This window comes from Helianthus annuus, chromosome 11, assembly GCF_002127325.2.
Source record: "Helianthus annuus cultivar XRQ/B chromosome 11, HanXRQr2.0-SUNRISE, whole genome shotgun sequence".
NCBI lineage: Eukaryota > Viridiplantae > Streptophyta > Magnoliopsida > Asterales > Asteraceae > Helianthus > Helianthus annuus.
In genome coordinates this window covers 132,541,338-132,560,437 of record NC_035443.2, presented here as the reverse complement: position 1 = coordinate 132,560,437, position 19,100 = coordinate 132,541,338, and the positions used below count along the sequence as shown (strand labels likewise).

At 39.9% G+C, this 19,100-nt stretch overlaps 1 protein-coding gene across 1 annotated transcript; it reads right to left on the bottom strand.

Moving 5' to 3' along the window:
* Nucleotides 1-14,954: 14,954 nt before the first annotated feature.
* Nucleotides 14,955-15,644, bottom strand: LOC110873911. Its single transcript, XM_022122941.1, has one exon. The coding sequence runs from the start codon at nucleotides 15,642-15,644 to the stop codon at nucleotides 14,955-14,957; it is 690 nt and encodes a 229-aa protein (XP_021978633.1).
* Between the last annotated feature and the right edge of the window lie 3,456 nt (nucleotides 15,645-19,100).

Below are 19,100 nucleotides of genomic sequence, written 5' to 3'. Positions count from 1 at the left end.
TCAAGCAGACACAATAGGCATTGCGATGCGAAGAGCTTTGCTTGGAGAAATCGAAGGAACATGTATCACACGCGCAAAATCTGAGAAAATCTCACACGAATATGCTACCATAATGGGTATTCAAGAATCAGTACATGAAATTTTAATGAATTTGAAAGAAATCGTATTGAGAAGTAATCTCTATGGAACTTGTGAGGCGTCTATTTGTGTCAGGGGCCCTGGATATGTAACTGCTCAAGATATCATCTTACCGCCTTATGTAGAAATCGTCGATAATACACAGCATATAGCACCAAACATTTATCTTTTCAAATAAAATTTGGGCATGATGTCTCTACAGTATAAAATTTTCCAAAATTTTTCAAGTTAGACATCATCTACATCTATACCCATATTCTTAACAAATAACAACAATCACATCATCAAACATGTTTAAGCAAGTGTGTATAAGAATAAGAACAATCAATAACCTTCAATCCATAATGCACCAACAAAAATAATGAGAAAATACATACCTCAAGTTAGTGATGCAAGAGGTTACGGTGAAACTTGAACTTGTTTTCTGCCGCAAGGCAGTTTCAAGGTGGCGTAAAGGTTTTTTTTGTGTTCCTTTGATCGCCGTAGCCTATGATACTCCATCTGGGTGTCTTGCCTAGGCCATTTTTTTTTATTTTGCAAACAAAAAGTTTTTATGTTTTTCTTTCGTTTTCTAAATTTATAATTTTAATAGTTTTTATACTTTTTTTTCAAAAACATGAAAATATACCCTACCCCCCAATAAAAACCCGTGTTGTCCTCAACACTATGTTAGAAAAATTCGTACGAATTTCCCCACACTTGTCTCGAACACAAGTTTAAACGGATATGGTAATTATTTTAAAAACACGCTAACTTAACTAACTAAACTACATATTTACACTAACAAACCTGGGCCTCTTTCAAACTTCCTCGTCATCCAATGGGTGTAAAATGTGACCCACCTTGTCGAGCTTGAGATTGTTGATATCATTCCCTTCCAAGTACGGTTTGAGCCAGTGCCCGGTTACCGTTTGTTACTTGTTGGTTTGAACATCTTGGATATCAACATCACCAAATCGACCCACTCGCGTGATGACATAAGGACCTATCCATTTACTTTTCAATTTGCCCGCAAACAACTTCAATCGTGAATTGTACAACCACACTTTTTGACCCACTTAGAAGGTCCTTTTTCTTATCTTCGCATCATGAACCTTCTTTAGCTTGTCTTTATATGCGGATGCACACTCATGTGCCTCATCCCGTATCTCTTTAATCTCACTCAATTGTAGTTTTCTAATTCAACTCGCTTCATCATAATCCGCGTTTACCGTTTTTATTGCCCAAAGTGCACGATGAGCCAACTCCATCGGTAAATGGCAACCTTTACCATAAACCATCCGATATGGAGTTGTACCAATTGGCGTTTTGTAAGCCGTTCGGTATGCCCATAGTGCATCATCCAACTTACCCAACCAATCCTTCCTATCCACCCTCACTGTTTTCATCAAAATCTCCTTAATTTGTCTATTGGACACTTCAACTTGTCCATTAGTTTGAGGGTGGTAAGGAGTAGCGATTCGGTGATTTACATTATATCTTTTCAACAATTTTTCAAAATTAAAGTTTTTAAAATGTGAACCACCATCACTAATTATAACCCGCGGGATCCCAAATCAAGCAAATATATTAGATTGAACAAACTTACATACCACGGAATGATCATTGGTCCTTGTTGCGATTGCTTCAATCCACTTCGAAACATAGTCCAACGCAACCAATATGTACAAAAACCCGTTCGAATTTGGGAAGGGACCCATGAAATCTATTCCCCACACATCAAACACCTCAACCACCAAGATTGGTTGTAGAGGCATTTCATCCCGCTTTGAGATGCTTCCCACCTTTTGACAGTTCACACAATTACGGGCGAATTCACAAGCATCTTTAAAGATTGTAGGCCAATAAAACCCACAAGTCAACACCCGATAACCCGTTTTGTGTCCACTAAAATGACCTCCACATGCCGATGAATGCGCATGATTAAAATCTCTAGCACCTCCGTCTCGGGAACACATCTTCTTATCACTTGATCGGGCCCAATCTTGAAGAGATCCGGTTCATCCCATATGTATTGCTTGACTTGGACCAAAAATTGTTGCCTTCGTTTCTTAGTCCAATGACTTGGGATTGCACCCTTGGCCAAATAATTCACATAATGAGCATACCAAGGTGCGGTTGAAACATATAAAAGTTGGTCATCGGGAAATCGTTCATTAATTTCACTCGGATCGTCTATGCCTTCCAACGGAATTCGGGACAAATAATCCGCCACAACATTTTCACAACCTTTCTTGTCCCTAATTTCTAGATCAAATTCTTGCAACAAAAGCACCCAATGTCACAACCCCCGGTCCCTAGTTCCCGGGAACGGGCGGCCGTGAACCAGTTTCGGTGGTATCACATTTATTTATCCAATTTAGCAGCGGAAATTTTCATCAGGACCGTAGTTAGGAAATATTTAATCAGAGTAAACCACCATGTTTTATAACATTAAACATATGGGTAAAAACCCAAGTTTTCAATACACACGTTTCATAGGAATAAATCCTATTTATTTAATAAAAACATCCATTTTATTCTTAGGTAACTTTATTGCCACTTTTCCAAGCCTCCAATGATGTTCAGCTGGCTTCTATTTGGCTTTCACATTTTGTTACCTGAAACGCGTTTTAAAAACATTTTGTCAGTGGGAAATACTGGTGAGTGAATCCCAGTTTAATCAGGTTTAAATAAAATTCACAGTGAACAGTATTGAGGGCGATCCCGCAATTACATTTGTTTCCAAGTTATTTCAATTATCACCCGTTGGTACTGTCGACACCCGACTTGTGGAAATGTTACTCCTTAACCAGGTTGTAACCAATTTTGTATACAAAACCCCAACATACCCACGATAATTGTATTCTTACAAATACTCAATAACTGTTATTCGCATGAAAAGGTATTTAAGGTTTTGTAAAAACAGTTTGCAAAAAGGAGATTACTCACATTGCTGTTTTAGGTTATTCTTTAGGGTTTCCTGGTGAATATCTATAATTTACAAAAATGCATGTGTGTTAGTATAATAACCCATTTTAACATTAGTAATACCCTCCCCGAGACGGCATTCCAACGACTACGTCGGGCAGAACCACGACAGCCATTACGGAACCCTAGATCAATCGGGCAGCGTATCTAATACGTCTTCAGGGGTTATAATACTTACATCGTAGCAGAACCTCGCTATTTTAGGGGGTATAATGCCCGGGTATAGTAACGCCACTACAGAAAATTAAGAAAGAAAGAAAGAAAGAAGTTGAGCGAGACGGACTGAAGGCCGTTGCCTTCTATTTATAGGGCTGATATCGCGTCTTCACGCGGCCCGCGTTAAGTAAGGCTAACCCTTACGCGGCCCGCGTCAATCTCCGGTCAACGTATAGCTTGGCCCGGTCACCACTATGTTCGACACGCTCTCGACACGTGTCAGCTCAGGGCTGCGCCACCATTTAGGACGCTCGCGGCCCGCATGAACTTAGGCTATCCTATACGCGGCCCGCATGAACTTATGATTTCAGCGGAGTCCGGTTCACACCCTGATGCGGCCCGCGTTAAGTTGAGGTGAGGTCCCATGCGGCCCGCCTCAACTTATTATTTATTGTTTTTAATTTACTATATATATTATAATCTACTTTGGGGCTCGGTTTTCACATATGGGGTGCATATAAAGACATATTGGGATATTTTTAGGATATATTAGGGTGTCAGAAATATTATGAGGGTGTCGGTTTTACCGAGGGTTGTTATATCCTCCCCACCTTGTTTTAGAGCTCATCCTCGAGATCTACTGAAATAAGTGTGGATATTTCTTTTGCATTTCTGATTCAAGTTCCCATGTGTATTCAGGTCCTCTTTTGGTGTCCCACTTTACTTTGACCAGAACTAATCTCTTATGCTTGAGATTTTTAATTTTTCTATCTTCAATCTGTAGAGGTCTCTCTACAAATTTGAGTTGTTCATTAACCTCTATATCTTTGAGAGGTCAGCTAAACACTTTTTGAGATTAGATACATGAAATACATCATGTATTCCTGCCATTTCCTCTGGCAGTTGTAGTTGATAGGCTACAGGTCCTATTCTTTTAAGAATTTTGAAAGGTCCAATATACCTGGGACTAAGCTTTCCTCTTTTGATGAATCTTACTACTCCTTTCCAGGGAGAGACTTTTAATAATACTTTATCTCTTACTTGAAATTCTAATGGTTTGCGTCTGTTATCGGCATAGCTCTTTTGTCGATCACGTGCTGTTTTCAGTCGTTCCTTGACTTGAATGATTTTGTCAGTTGTTTCTTGTACTATCTCAGGTCTAGATAATTGTTTTTCCCCAATTTCTGCCCAACAGACTGGGGTTCTGCACTTTCGTCCATAAAGTGCTTCGAATGGTGCAGCATTGATACTTGTGTGATAACTGTTATTATAAGAAAATTCTATTAAAGGTAACTGTTCGTCCCAATTACCTCCAAAATCAATTACACAAGCTCTAAGCATGTCCTCCATTGTCTGAATTGTCATTTCGCTTTGTCCGTCCGTTTGAGGATGATAAGCTGTGCTTAGATTTAACCTGGTTCCCATTGCTTTTTGGAAACTTGACCAAAAATGAGAGGTAAAACGGCTATCCCTATCAGAAACAATTGATAAAGGAATTCCATGTAATGAAACAATTTCATTTACATGTAATTTGGCTAATTGTTCCATACTAAAGGTTTCCTTCATTGGTAAGAAATGAGCTGACTTGGTTAGTCTATCTACAATCACCCAGATTGTATCATTACCTTTCCTTGTTTTGGGTAATTTGGTAACAAAATCCATTGTTATCAATTCCCATTTCCAGACTGGCAATTCTAATTGTTGTAATAAACCTGAGGGTTTCTGATGTTCAGCTTTAACTTGTGAGCAAGTTAAACATTTAGAAACATAAGCTGCTACATCCTTTTTCATTCCTATCCACCAGAAATTTTTCCTTAAATCCTGGTACATTTTACCACTTCCTGGATGCATCGTATATTTAGACTTATGAGCTTCTTCTAATATACGGTGACGTAAATTTTCTAATTTAGGTATCCACATTCTCTTTTAATGGAACCTCCTTTTAATTTCTTAATCATTCCTTTTAATTTTTCAGTATCCTCCTTGATTACTGATTCTTGTGCTTTTCTAATCTGATTGTTTAAATCTACTTGTAGATTTAATTTAAGAGAACGTACCCTTTTTGGCTTTTCGTGACATTTTCGACTTAAAGCATCAGCCACTACATTGGCTTTTCCTGCATGATACTGGATATCACAATCATAATCACTAAGTAACTCCATCCATCGTCTTTGCCTCATATTCAGTTCTTTTTGCCCGAAGACATATCTTAAACTCTTATGATCTGTGAATATGGTAAACTTACTACCATAAAGATAATGTCTCCAAATCTTAAGGGCAAAAATTATGGCTCCTAATTCCAAATCATGGGTTGAATAATTTTCTTCATGACTCTTAAGCTGTCTAGAGGCATAAGCTATAACCTTTTGACGTTGCATTAATACGCATCCATAACCTAACTTAGAAGCGTCACAAAAGACTACAAAGTCTTCAGTTCCTTCTGGTAACGCTAGTATGGGTGTATGGGTTAATCTTTGCTTAAGAATTCTAAAGGCTTCTTCTTGTTTTGGTCCCCATTCAAACTTAACAGATTTACAGGTTAACTTGGTTAAAGGAATGGCTATCTTAGAAAAATCTCGGATAAATCTTCTATAATAACCGGCCAATCCTAAGAAACTTCTAACTTCAGTTGGTGACTCTGGGGTTTTCCATTTGGTAATTGCCTCGATTTTTGTTGGATCTACATGAATTCCTTCATGGTTAACTAAATGTCCGAGAAATTGTACTTGTTTTAACCAAAACTCACACTTTGAAAATTTAGCATAAAGCTGTTCCTTTCTCAATAAACTTAAAAGTAAGTGCAAGTGCTTTGCATGCTCCTCTTTACTTTTAGAGTAAATTAGAATATCATCTATGAAAACAATTATGAATTTATCCAAATATGGCTTACATATTCGGTTCATCATGTCCATAAATGCGGCTGGGGCATTGGTTAAACCAAATGGCATGACAGTAAATTCATAATGACCATACCTTGTTCTGAATGCGGTTTTAGGAATGTCCTCTTCCTGTACCTTTAGTTGATGATATCCTGATCTTAAATCGATTTTAGAGAAAAATCGAGCTCCTTGAAGTTGATCAAACAAATCATCGATTCTCGGTAATGGATACCGATTCTTAATCGTGACTTTGTTCAATTCACGGTAGTCAATGCACATACGCATTGATCCGTCCTTCTTCTTGACAAATAAAATCGGTGCTCCCCATGGCGATGAGCTTGGCTGTATGAATCCTTTCTCCAACAATTCGTCTAGCTGTTGCTTCAGTTCTTGCATTTCAGCGGGTGCCAAACGGTAAGGTGCTTTGGCAATCGGTGCTGTCACTGGTAACAGGTGAATTCTGAATTCAACTTCCCTGTCTGGCGGTAGTCCTGACAATTCTTCTGGAAAGACATCTGAAAACTGGGACACTACTGGAATGTCTTTTAATTCTTTTCCTTTCGTTTTAGTGATTATAGAAATCAAATACACTATAGATCCTTTCCTTATACAACTTGTAGTTTTCATCACAGAGATGAATTTAGTGGATCTAGATGGCTTATCTCCTTTAATTGTGATCTTTTCACCTCTTGGTGATTTTACTTGAATTACCTTTTTATCACATAAAATACTGGCTTTATTGGCTATTAACCAATCCATACCTAACACAACATCAAATCCAGCCAGATTTATTGGGTAAAGGTTTGCAATAAACTTTTGATTAAAAATTTCTATTCTTGCTCCCTGCAAGATTTTAGAAATTCTAACGATTTCTCCATTTGCGGTTTCTACTAAACATTCTTGTGGTAGTTTAGTTAATGATTGATTTAGGAGTTTGCAAAATGAAGTATTAATAAAACTTTGGTTTGCACCAGAGTCAAATAATACTTTCGCAAAAATATCATTAACTAAAAATGTACCAGCAATTACGTCTGGAATCATCCTGGCTTCATCTGCAGTTAAAACGAATGCTCTAGCATTCTTAGTATTCTTGTTGTTTGCAGCTGGAGTCAATTTTGGGTAGTTTGTCTTAATATGACCTTTTTCTCCACAGTTGTAGCACATTCCATTACTGGCTTTTCTTCTGCAATTTTCTTCCTTGTGTCCTGGCGCCTTACAGTAATTGAAGTAAGTAGAGCATCTTCCAGAATGTTTCTTCTTGCAGTTCCTGCAGTATGGTGCAGAGGTAGAACCTATATTTCTACGGTTGGAATTCCCAGAACGGAATTCTTGGGTAAGCCTTTGGGTTAGGTTTCTCCTCTGGTCTTCTTCTCTAGTACGGATTAACTCATCTGTCAAGGTATTGGCTAGTTCTACAGCTTCTTCTATAGTTTGAGGTCTAGCTGCCTTGACTACATGTCTAATTTCTCCAATTAATCCCCAGATATAACGGGAGATTAATACCGGTTCAGGTGATGCAAGGGTAGGTACTATCCTAGCATATTCAAAGAATGTGGTAGTGTAACCCTAACTGTCTACCCCGGTCATTCTAAGATTCAGAAACTTATTTGCTATCTGTTCCTTTTCATTGGGAGGGCAGAATTTCCTTTCTACCATATTTTTAAATTCCTCCCATTCCATGTTATAAATCCTATCACTTCCTCTTGACTGGAGGATAGTGTTCCACCATTCTAAGGCTGCATTTTTAAACAGATTTGAAGCAAACATTATCTTATCTTCTTCAGCACATTTGCTTATTTTTAGAACAGCCTCAGTTTTCTCTATCCAGCGTAAGGCTGCAATGGGTCCTTCATTGCCCGAGAATTCTATTAGTTTACAGGACCAAAATTCTTTGTAAGAACAACCATATGGCATGGTTCTTCTTCTTTTGGGAATGGGCGCTTGAAATACGGGTCCATTGTTCACGCTGTGTTCCGGTTCACTTGGTCGCTTACTGCTATTCTTACTTTTATTATTTGCTTCTTGAACTGTTTGAATAATAAATGGCATTGCATCTGTAATTCCTTGTGCCACTATATGTTGAACGGCACTATTATCCATTTGGTTTCCATTGTTGTTTGGATTCTCATTAACCACGTTATTGTTACTCTGGTTATCGTTATTCAGATTATCTTGATTTCCCTCGTCAGCCATCTGAATTTTAAACAATTACCAAATATTAATATCACAATTAATATTTGAATATAGCCAATCACATGACACGCACTTTTAACCAAAAGCGTCGAGCATTGCGACTTTTACTCTATTTATATAGTATGCATCATTACACACTAGTACTGAAATTTAAATTACAATACTGACTGAAATGTAAAGCTACAATACTAATAGTAGGCATCCGTAGTTTTTTTTTTCTAACACATACACACATATATTAGTTTATTATTATTACTATTATTATTAATACCGTTCCTGCCATCGCATTCACTGATATGGATTCATCCAAAAATCCATATTACGCTCATCGTATTTCCATACGAGGCGTTCTCCCACCTGTCGCATTCTCTCACTGCTTTCTAAAATTTCCTCCCCAAAAGTCCTAGGTTCTTGGACATTTTCTGCACTCATTGGGGGTGCAGGTTCTAGGACTGGGTTTGGAAACTGGGGTACGAGTCCCTGATACGGAGGCATAGGGGCCTGGTACGGGTATGGATTCTCTAAAATTTCCCTAACATATGCATCACTAATGTTGTAGGGATCTTGAGGATCTAACCCTGGGTAAGCTCCTAAGTTGGGCATTGGCACATTTTCCTGTATTGGGTTTTGTTGCACGTAGTCCCTAATATCGTCCCACCAGGGGTCGTAGTTGTTTGGGTCTAGGGGATCTGGTGCAGGTACCCTAGGTATCTCCTCCGGGTTGTAATCAGGTACTTCTATCTGGTTTTCTACTTCCATGGGTTGGTCAGGATTTTGTGGTTGGGGTGCTAGCATTTGTTCCAGGTTTGGGTCAGCAGCAGTGGTTGCTAAAATATGGATATTAGCGATACCCCTATTGAGCATGTCCTGATTATAAGCATCAGTTTCTCTTTTTGCTGCGGCTAACACTCGCTGTTCCTGCAACTTTTTCATTCTTTTCCTACGCTCGTGTGCTCCCCTACTGAACCATCCCCTCTTTTTCTGAGGAAATGGCTCTTCAGACTGAGCCTTAAACACAAAGATTCCTTCTTCTATGTCAGCAGAATACCCCGAGAGGGCAGGCTGGGAAGAGGAGGTGCCTTCGCTCCTAGGCGAACCAGACAGTTGACGATAGGCGTCAGAAGGTCCTTGGTCGCTCATACTGTAAACTAACAAATAGTCAGATAACACATAGCAAGAAATACAATTATACACGTATTTCCATAATTTATTTCCTAACACTTTGAATTTTGATGTCAGCAGAACACTTCTGTGGTTGAATCAGTGGCATAGCTCTGATACCACCTTCTGTCACAACCCCCGGTCCCTAGTTCCCGGGAACGGGCGGCCGTGAACCAGTTTCGGTGGTATCACATTTATTTATCCAATTTAGCAGCGGAAATTTTCATCAGGACCGTAGTAAGGAAATATTTAATCAGAGTAAACCACCATGTTTTATAACATTAAACATATGGGTAAAAACCCAAGTTTTCAATACACACGTTTCATAGGAATAAATCCTATTTATTTAGTAAAAACATCCATTTTATTCTTAGGTAACTTTATTGCCACTTTTCCAAGTCTCCAGTGCTGTCCAGCTGGCTTCTATTTGGCTTTCACATTTTGTTACCTGAAACGCGTTTTAAAAACATTTTGTCAGTGGGAAATACTGGTGAGTGAATCCCAGTTTAATCAGGTTTAAATAAAATTCACAGTGAACAATATTGAGGGCGATCCCGCAATTACATTTGTTTCCAAGTTATATCAATTATCACCCGTTGGTACTGTCGACACCCGACTTGTGGAAATGTTACTCCTTAACCAGGTTGTAACCAATTTTGTATACAAAACCCCAACATACCCACCATAATTGTATTCTTACAAATACTCAATAACTGTTATTCGCATGAAAAGGTATTTAAGGTTTTGTAAAAACAGTTTGCAAAAAGGAGATTACTCACATTGCTGTTTTAGGTTATTCTTTAGGGTTTCCTGGTGAATATCTATAATTTACACAAATGCACGTGTGTTAGTATAATAACCCATTTTAACATTAGTAATACCCTCCCCGAGACGGCATTCCAACGACTACGTCGGGCAGAACCACGACAGCCGTTACGGAACCCTAGATCAATCGGGCAGCGTATCTAATACGTCTCCAGGGGTTATAATACTTACATCGTAGCAGAACCTCGCTATTTTAGGGGGTATAATGCCCGTGTATAGTAACGCCACTACAGAAAATTAAGAAAGAAAGAAAGAAGTTGAGCGAGACGGACTGAAGGTCGTTGCCTTCTATTTATAGGGCTGATATCGCGTCTTCACGCGGCCCGCGTTAAGTAAGGCTAACCCTTACGCGGCCCGCGTCAATCTCCGGTCAACGTATAGCTTGGCCCGGTCACCACTAGGTTCGACACGCTCTCGACACGTGTCAGCTCAGGGCTGCGCCACCATTTAGGACGCTCGCGGCCCGCATGAACTTAGGCTATCCTATACGCGGCCCGCATGAACTTATGATTTCAGCGGAGTCCAGTTCACACCCTGATGCGGCCCGCGTTAAGTTGAGGTGAGGTCCCATGCGGCCCGCCTCAACTTATTATTTATTGTTTTTAATTTACTATATATATTATAATCTACTTTGGGGCTCGATTTTCACATATGAGGTGCATATAAAGACATATTGGGATATTTTTAGGATATATTAGGGGTGTCAGAAATATTATGAGGGTGTCGGTTTTACCGAGGGTTGTTATACCCAACGAATCAACCGGGGCTTTGCATCTTTCTTTTCCATCAAGTATCGAACCACACTATTGTCCGAATACACAATCACCTTGCTCCCCCAAATGTAAGATCGAAACTTATCCAAGCCATACACCACCGCTAATAATTCTTTTTCGGTTGTGGTGTAATTCAGTTGCGCCTCGGACAAAGTTTTACTTGTATAATAAATTAGCACCGGCTTCTTGTCGACTCTTTGACCCAAAACCGCTCCAATGGTTGTGTTGCTATCATCAAACATAATTTCAAACGGCTTCGACCAATCCGGTGGTTGCAAGATAGGAGCTTTCACCAGCTATTCCTTCAAAACATTAAACGCTTGAAAACATTGTTATGAAAATCAAAAGGGACATCTTTCAACAACAAATTACATAAAGGTTTTGTAATCACACTAAAACCTTTAATAAACCTTCTATAAAATACCGCATGCCCCAAAAATGATCTCACCCCCTTAACATTCTTTGGTGGAGGTAGAGATGAAATTATCCGAATTTTTGCTTTGTCTACCTCCATCCCCTGGTCCGAAATCACATGACCCAACACAGTAACCTCTTGAACCATAAAGTGACTTTTTTCCCAACTTAGCACCAAATTTGTCTCAACACATCTTTTTAAAACTTTTTCTAATTCATCAAGACAAGACTCAAAACTTGGGTCAAAAATGGAAAAATCATCCATAAACACTTCAATAGATTCCCCGACCATGTTCGAAAAAATACTCATTATACCTCGTTGAAAAGTGGTCGGGGCGTTACATAGTCCAAATGGCATTCACCGAAAAGCAAATGTACCATATGGACATGTAAACGTGGTTTTGTGATGGTCATCCGGGTGAATTGCAATTTGGTTATATCCCGAGTATCCGTCCAAAAAACAATAATATTTTTGACCCGAAAGTTTTTCAATAATTTGGTCAATGAAGGGTAACGGGAAATGGTCCTTAGAGGTAGCGGCGTTTAGTTTTCTGTAATAAATGCAAACTCGCCACCCAGTGACCGGTCGAGTAACAATTTGCTCGCCTTGTTCGTCTTTAATTACCTGGATGCCGGCCTTTTTAAGCACTACCTGAGTCGGACTTACCCACGCACTGTCCGAAATGGAATAAATAATCCCCGCATCCAACCACTTTATAACTTCCTTCTTCACCACCTCTCTCAAAGTCGGGTTCAACCTTCTTTGTGTTTCACGGGTAGGCTTTGCATCTTCATTTGTAATAATTTTGTGCATGACAATGGATAGACTAATACCTTTCAAGTCGGCTATCGTCCACTCAATGGCCGCCTTATGAGCCTTCAACACCCGCAACAAACCCTCTTCTTGCGCTACCTCCAAGTTAGAAGCAATGATCACCGGTAAAGTGTCATTCTCCCCCAAAAACGCATACTTCAAGTGCTTTGGTAGCTCTTTCAACTCCACTTTTGGTGGACACTCTAAAGATGGCTTTGTACTTGAATCAATCTCCACCGGCAAATTTTCAATTTTGTGGGTCCATGGCGGTCTTCCTTCCTTAACCGCTAGAGCCTCTTGCTCCTTTTATTCCATCCTCAATGCACACATATGAACCTGCAAAGAACAATCACAAACGCACGGTTCCAAAATATCTTTTTCATACTTATGCGGGTCGCATCCATCAATGATATCTGCTAGAAAACACTCATCACCACTAAAAGAATTAGCACCGTTAGTAAAAACATTCAATCTCATTTTTCTATTACCAGATGTCATGTAGACCGTACCATATCGACAGTCAATTACGGCATGAGCGGTGTTCAAAACGGCCGACCCAAAATAACATTTTGTTGTTGAATTGGGTCCGCGGATGAGTAGTCTAACACAAGAAAATCAACGGGATAATAAAATTCATCAACTTTCACTATAACATCCCCCACAATACCCCGAGGAAGCATATGGGAAAAATCAGCTAAAACCACCGTTGTATCAACCCGTTTCAAAGGACCCAAATCATATTGGTCATATAAACCCCTCGGTAGAATACTTACTCCGGCTCCAAGATCAAGTAACGCCCTCGCTGTTTGAAAATTTCCAACTTGAATGTTAATAAGGGGCGTTCCCGGATCTTGTAGCTTAGGAGGAAGATCCCCTTTCAAAACCGCACTTACCCGCTCGGTCAAATCAACCCGTTTAGGCACATTTTGTTGCTTCTTTTGGGTACACAATTCTTTTAAAAATTTTGCATATGCGGGTACTGGTTTGATTGCTTCAAGTAATGGAAGATTGATTTTTACTTGGTTAAACACCTCCCACATTCTTCTTTTTGAGGACCCCGTTTTGAAATAAAATTCTTTTTACCCGGATCTAATAAAGCCGAGGGAAATCGTACTTGACTAGATCCCCCTTCCTCATTTTTATCTTTTATTTCTTAATTATTTACGGGTTTTTCAAAATTGGGTTTCTTAGAAGAAATTTTAGGTGTTTCGTTTTCATCATCGCTCACTTGACCCGTTATGTCCTCGACCACCCCATCAACCAAATCCGGTGAAGGATTGGTTTTATACTCTTTCCCACTTCTCAAAACACTCACATGATTAATATTAATATTATTATCACGAGATAAATTATGGGAAGGGTTTACCTCAGTGTCTCGCTTGGTAGTTGACCTTTACCTTTTTTCAAGTCCGCCACTTCGGTTGCGAGTGGACCCATTTGGGTGGTCAAAGATTGAATTGCTTTGTCACGGATCTCATCCTTTTGAATGTGATCATCATCCATTTGGTTCCTCTTTTGCATCTCCATTTGCATCACCTTCAACATTTCCATCACTTCATTTCCACCTGAAGACCCCCCATGCTCTTGACCCGTTTGATATTGTCTTTGAAACCCTTGGTTGTTCCCGCCTCGTTACCCACCTTGATTATTGAACGGTTGGCGTGAAACAAAGTTACCTTGACTTCCTTGAAAATTTGGGTTAGCTTGGTTTGAGGGATTCCCATATCGAAAATTTGGGTGGTTTCGTAACCCGGGGTGGTAAGTATTTGAATTCATGTTGTAATTTCTACCACCCCCACCATGCCCTTGTAATGCATTCACCTCCTCATATTGCCCCTCCACTCCTTGGCAATTTTCAGTCGTGTGCCCCAATTCGTTGCAAAGTGCACAAACATCATAGATTTGATTACTTGTTTGTACATTTGCATCTTCCGCGGCATGCACTTGGGTTCTAGTAATGGCCGGTCGTGCTCTCCTTTACAATTGAGCTTTCCTTTTTGATGTGACTGCCATTTGTTCCAAAAACATCCAATCATCTTGCTCATAATTTGTACCAAAAGTACCATTCGAGATAGACATCAAATCACGAGCATCTTCGGAACATAACCCCTCATGAAATGCATTCAACAACTCCCATAACTCTATCCCATGATGAGGGAAGTTCTTTATCATCGTATTAAACCTCTCAAACGCCTCATGAAACATTTCACCCGACTGTTGTTGGAAACTTCTCAAGCTTCTCCTCGCATCATTCGTCTTTTGGGCGGTAAAGAATTCTTCCAAGAAAATTTGTTGCATTTCCGCCCATGTGTAAATAGATGCCGAAGGTAAGGTGTAAAACCATTTTTTCGCCTCGTCTTCTAAAGAAAACTGAAAGAGCACCAATTTAACATCATCGGATGAAAACCCTTGACCACCAATAGTGTTACAAATAGAGTCATATGCCTCCAAATGCAAATAAGGCTCCTCCGTTGCTAGACCCTTATACTTTGGCAAACTTTGTAACGAATTCATTCGAACTTCAAAAGTCCTTCCTTGATCATTTTGAGGAATAACTATTGGTGATGGATTTTGAGTGATCACCGGTCTAAAATGTGCTTCTATGCCTCTCACGGGCTCTCGAATATGTCTTCACGGTACACCCAATCGAACTCTTGGGCGTACGGGACCCATCGGCCTTTGAGCTTGTAGTCGTGGGGGCCCAAATTGTTGTAAAGGTGGCTGAAATCTCGGCCCCACATATGGTTGTTGAACTTGCCTTCGAACCGGTGGACCTTGTGGTGGCAATTGTTGCGGTATGATTTGTTGTTGAGGAATTCTACCAACATCTTGCATCCCTTGATTTCTACCTTGAACATAAGTGTACTCTCCTTTCTCCCCATCTCCTCCATACATATACCCTTCTTCATCATATCCCCCAAATTCTTCATCATACCCATCATCAAACCCATCTTGTCTTGCACCCGAAGTGTGTTGAAAATGTGGTTGTTGATATTGTACTCCCGGTTGCAAAGGTGGTTGAAATGGAGTGGAATGGATGATAGATGGACTGGTTTGGAATAAATTGGGTGATGGTATTTGTTGTGATGATGAGGGTTGATCGGATGTTGGAAAAAATGTTGAGAAAGCTGGAACAACGGATGATGTAGGATGATAGCTAAAAGAGTATTCAGGTTGAGTATTCTCGGGTAATGTAGTGTTGGTTGGTTTGATTTCTGGTGTGGATGTAGGAATGGTAGTATTTGGTGAAGGCATGGATGATGTAGGTATAAAGGATGATGTAGGTTGACCCGTAGTGGGTGGTAATTGTGATTGATCCATGTATCTGATCAGTGTAACTAGTATTGTAGGTGTTGTTGGTGAACCACTGATTTTGTTCTCACGTAGCAAAATTCTGTTTCTTCTCAAAGTTCGTTCAATTTCCGGATCAAATGCCAATGATGATAGCTTGTGAGAGCTCCTAGTACGCATGCACCTGTAAATACCTGCACACTAACACACCCACGTAAACCAGAAAAATAACAAACTTAAAAAGATAAAAAATAACACACGTTGCGCACTACTCCCCGGCAACGACGCCAAAGTTTGACGTGAGGTCGAAGTCTCAATCAAATTTAAACCAAATACAACTAATTAGCTAGCGGTAAGTGGGTATCGAACACAGGGAGTTTGTGGAAAGTGTGTTATATAAGTGTATATCTAAGTTTACTAAAATTTAGACTAATTGCAAGAAAAGTAAATTCAAGAGTTGGATTGTTTGATTTTAAAACTAAAAGTACTAATTTAATTGCAAATTTAGAGTGGGTTTTCTAAACAATTTAGAGAAAATGACCATCTTAAGTTTCCGGTTTGTTTTGACATTCATGCTAATATTCAACTAGAAAGAACCTCATAGACATGGTTCATGCGTGATTACTTGTTGTGATGAAAGGGAACTAAGTACTCGGATTCCTAGAACGCGAGGTTGTTACCCGATGACCAATTAATCAATACCCAATCCTAATTCTACCCATGATATCTCAATTGCCAACGGCACTAAGAACGTATGGTTTCAACTAAGATTAACATATAAATCAACAATTTACAAACAAGTAAACACACACCATAATAAACAAACCTCAGGAGCTAGTCTATTATTCTAGAAATACAAATCAAAGCATAAATGTCTCAGACAAACCTTCAACTAAAGATGATCACCATAAGTTTAGCCGCATATGGCTTGGACAATCATCATCACAAAAGTCTTAATGTTCATAACAATTCAAAACACAAACCCAATGATTGGAAATAGTCTCAAGCACCAAGAATAAGCCAAATTCGTCTCCTTGAACCATAGTAACCGACTTGAATGATTAACAACCAAAAGACACCTTAAAATGGTCATTAAATGGGCAGTTTCGAACTTGGAATCATACGGCGCCGTAAGCTATGCCCCTGGCCGTAGCTTACGGCGGTCAATGGGTCAAGGGGCAGTCAAGACATCGCCGGCGCCAGCCGTAGGCTACGGCACCCAGAATTTCCTTACGGAATGGATGAACTGGACTACGGTTTTGAAAAGGACAAAATAAGTGCCGTAACCTACGGCAAAAGCCGTAGACTATGGTGATCGCTGGAGTTGTTTCCTTTGTTTCCTTATGAAATCTTTCATGCTTCATTTCTTTTCTGCAAGTTCCAAACTCCTATCTAAGCATCGCAAATCCATTCTTTTATGCTTTTTATCACCTGCAATTATGAACACACAATAGTTACCATGTTCCACCATTTAACCAAATTAAGCGTGGGATTTTCAATGTTTTAAAGCACTTAAGGGTTGTCCTACGGACCACCCGTCACATCCCTTCTAAGGTTTAAAGGTATTCACATTTCTCTCGAATTATGTTTAAACACTCCGCCTGGAGCGTACGTTATCCGGATATAGTTCACGATGGCAGGACCAGTTCATGTAACAGTGGCTGACAATTGCATCATTATTGGCTATATCCTGGATTCTTAGGGTATATGAGGACTGATCACCCTCTCTTATGTGAAAGGTATTTTCATATTCTCTTAGGTTTAAAGGTGTTCACCTTTCTAAGTCTTGGAGTTTATACACTCCCGCCTGTAGCGCATGAAAAATGGGTTTATCCCCAGTGAAACACAAGATTTTGGATAATCCCAAGAGTATCTTAAAACACAATTATGTTCAAATATATTTCTCTTGATGGAAGAAAATTATAAAGCTCAATTACCAAGTGAAGGATCATATAAGCAAAATATATCCTGATGCAACATGCTGATCCTGCGCAGACAAGGGACATATATGCTAGGGCTGAATGTAACAAATGCTGACAATATTTCCTGTTTGGGACATTACAGAAGATCCTAAAGTTTATCACAAACTTTCTACTTAAACGTCTCATGTATGGATTCTTATTTTTTCTAAGTTTAAAGGCCCTATCCAAAAAATGAGATTTATAAACCATAAAAATTTGTATCCTACGGAATTTTTATAAAGCATTTTTTCAAAACATAAATGGAAAGCATTATAGATGCCACTAATATCCTGACCAGGATACTTAGTCTAACTTTTTGCAAACAACATATAACACAAGGATAAGGCCAAAAGATTAGATTCATATTAACAAGTCAAAATGTTACACCTTTAGCTTCGTTTCAAATTAAACCCATCCACCAATGGTGTAAGCTGTTCAAAAGCATATTAAAATTAATGATTGAAGGCTTCGTCCTGAAACACCAGGATCCCTCCACCTCCAATCATTATATTGTTCTAAAATCTAAAGCGCAGGAGAAGTAAATTGTTCAGCATGCAGAAAAAGTAAATTGTTCAACAGACATTAACCCCCGGAATTAAAAAAGTGGGCTACTGCCTAAGCAATAACATCCATCATTACCCACTTTGCTGCCCACTCACGGGGCAGCACCAACTACGGCATCATCTCCACCGGCACCTGCTCCATCATCTTTACGAGTCTTACCACCTTCCTCCGCCGCTGCCTCAGCCGCCTTAGAGGACTCGCCAGCCCCAGATTTCGCAGGATACTCCACGGGGCTGCCTCCCAGATCCTTCAGCTTGGCCTCCCAAGCATCCACAGTCCAGGATGGGCATTCAAACTCCGCTTCTTTCGCTTTATAAGTCATCTTGATCCCGGCCTGGAGGAGCGAAACCACTACCGATTTTTTGAGGCCATCCCTGAAGGAGACCATTTCCTACTCGTGGTTAACCTGGACGGTGGCTAACTCGACCTTAGCATCCAAAGTCACCTTCTTCAGCTTGTCCTCGTAGTGCTGGGTCTTGGCGGTAACGATCTTCACCTAATCCTCAATGGTGATCTCGGCTTTCTTCAACTTGGCCTCTAGAACTTTGACCGCTTCACAAGCCTTGTTGTGAAGAAGCACCAGGAGGTCCTAACCCTACAAAAGAAAATGCAGGTATCAACAAATATAACCTACCCAGGATACAGGTTCAGCATACATGTGTAAGATACGGGATACGGGATATGGATATTTACCTGGTTGAGGAATGTGCTCATGGGACCTATGGATTCCATAAAGGCAAGACCATCATAGGAAAAAGCTTCGGCAACAGTAGCAGGGGGGTCAGAACCCTTCCTCTTCTTGGATCTTGAGGCCCGAGACCTTGTCAGCGGGGAAGGCTTAGGAGCAGCAGAGGGTTTAGAGCTGGTGGCAACAGAGGGCTCCTTTTTCACCAAGACAGGCTTGGAGAAGCTATCAAGCTCCTCAAGATCGAAAGTGGCGGGGACCTTGGTGGAATCTACA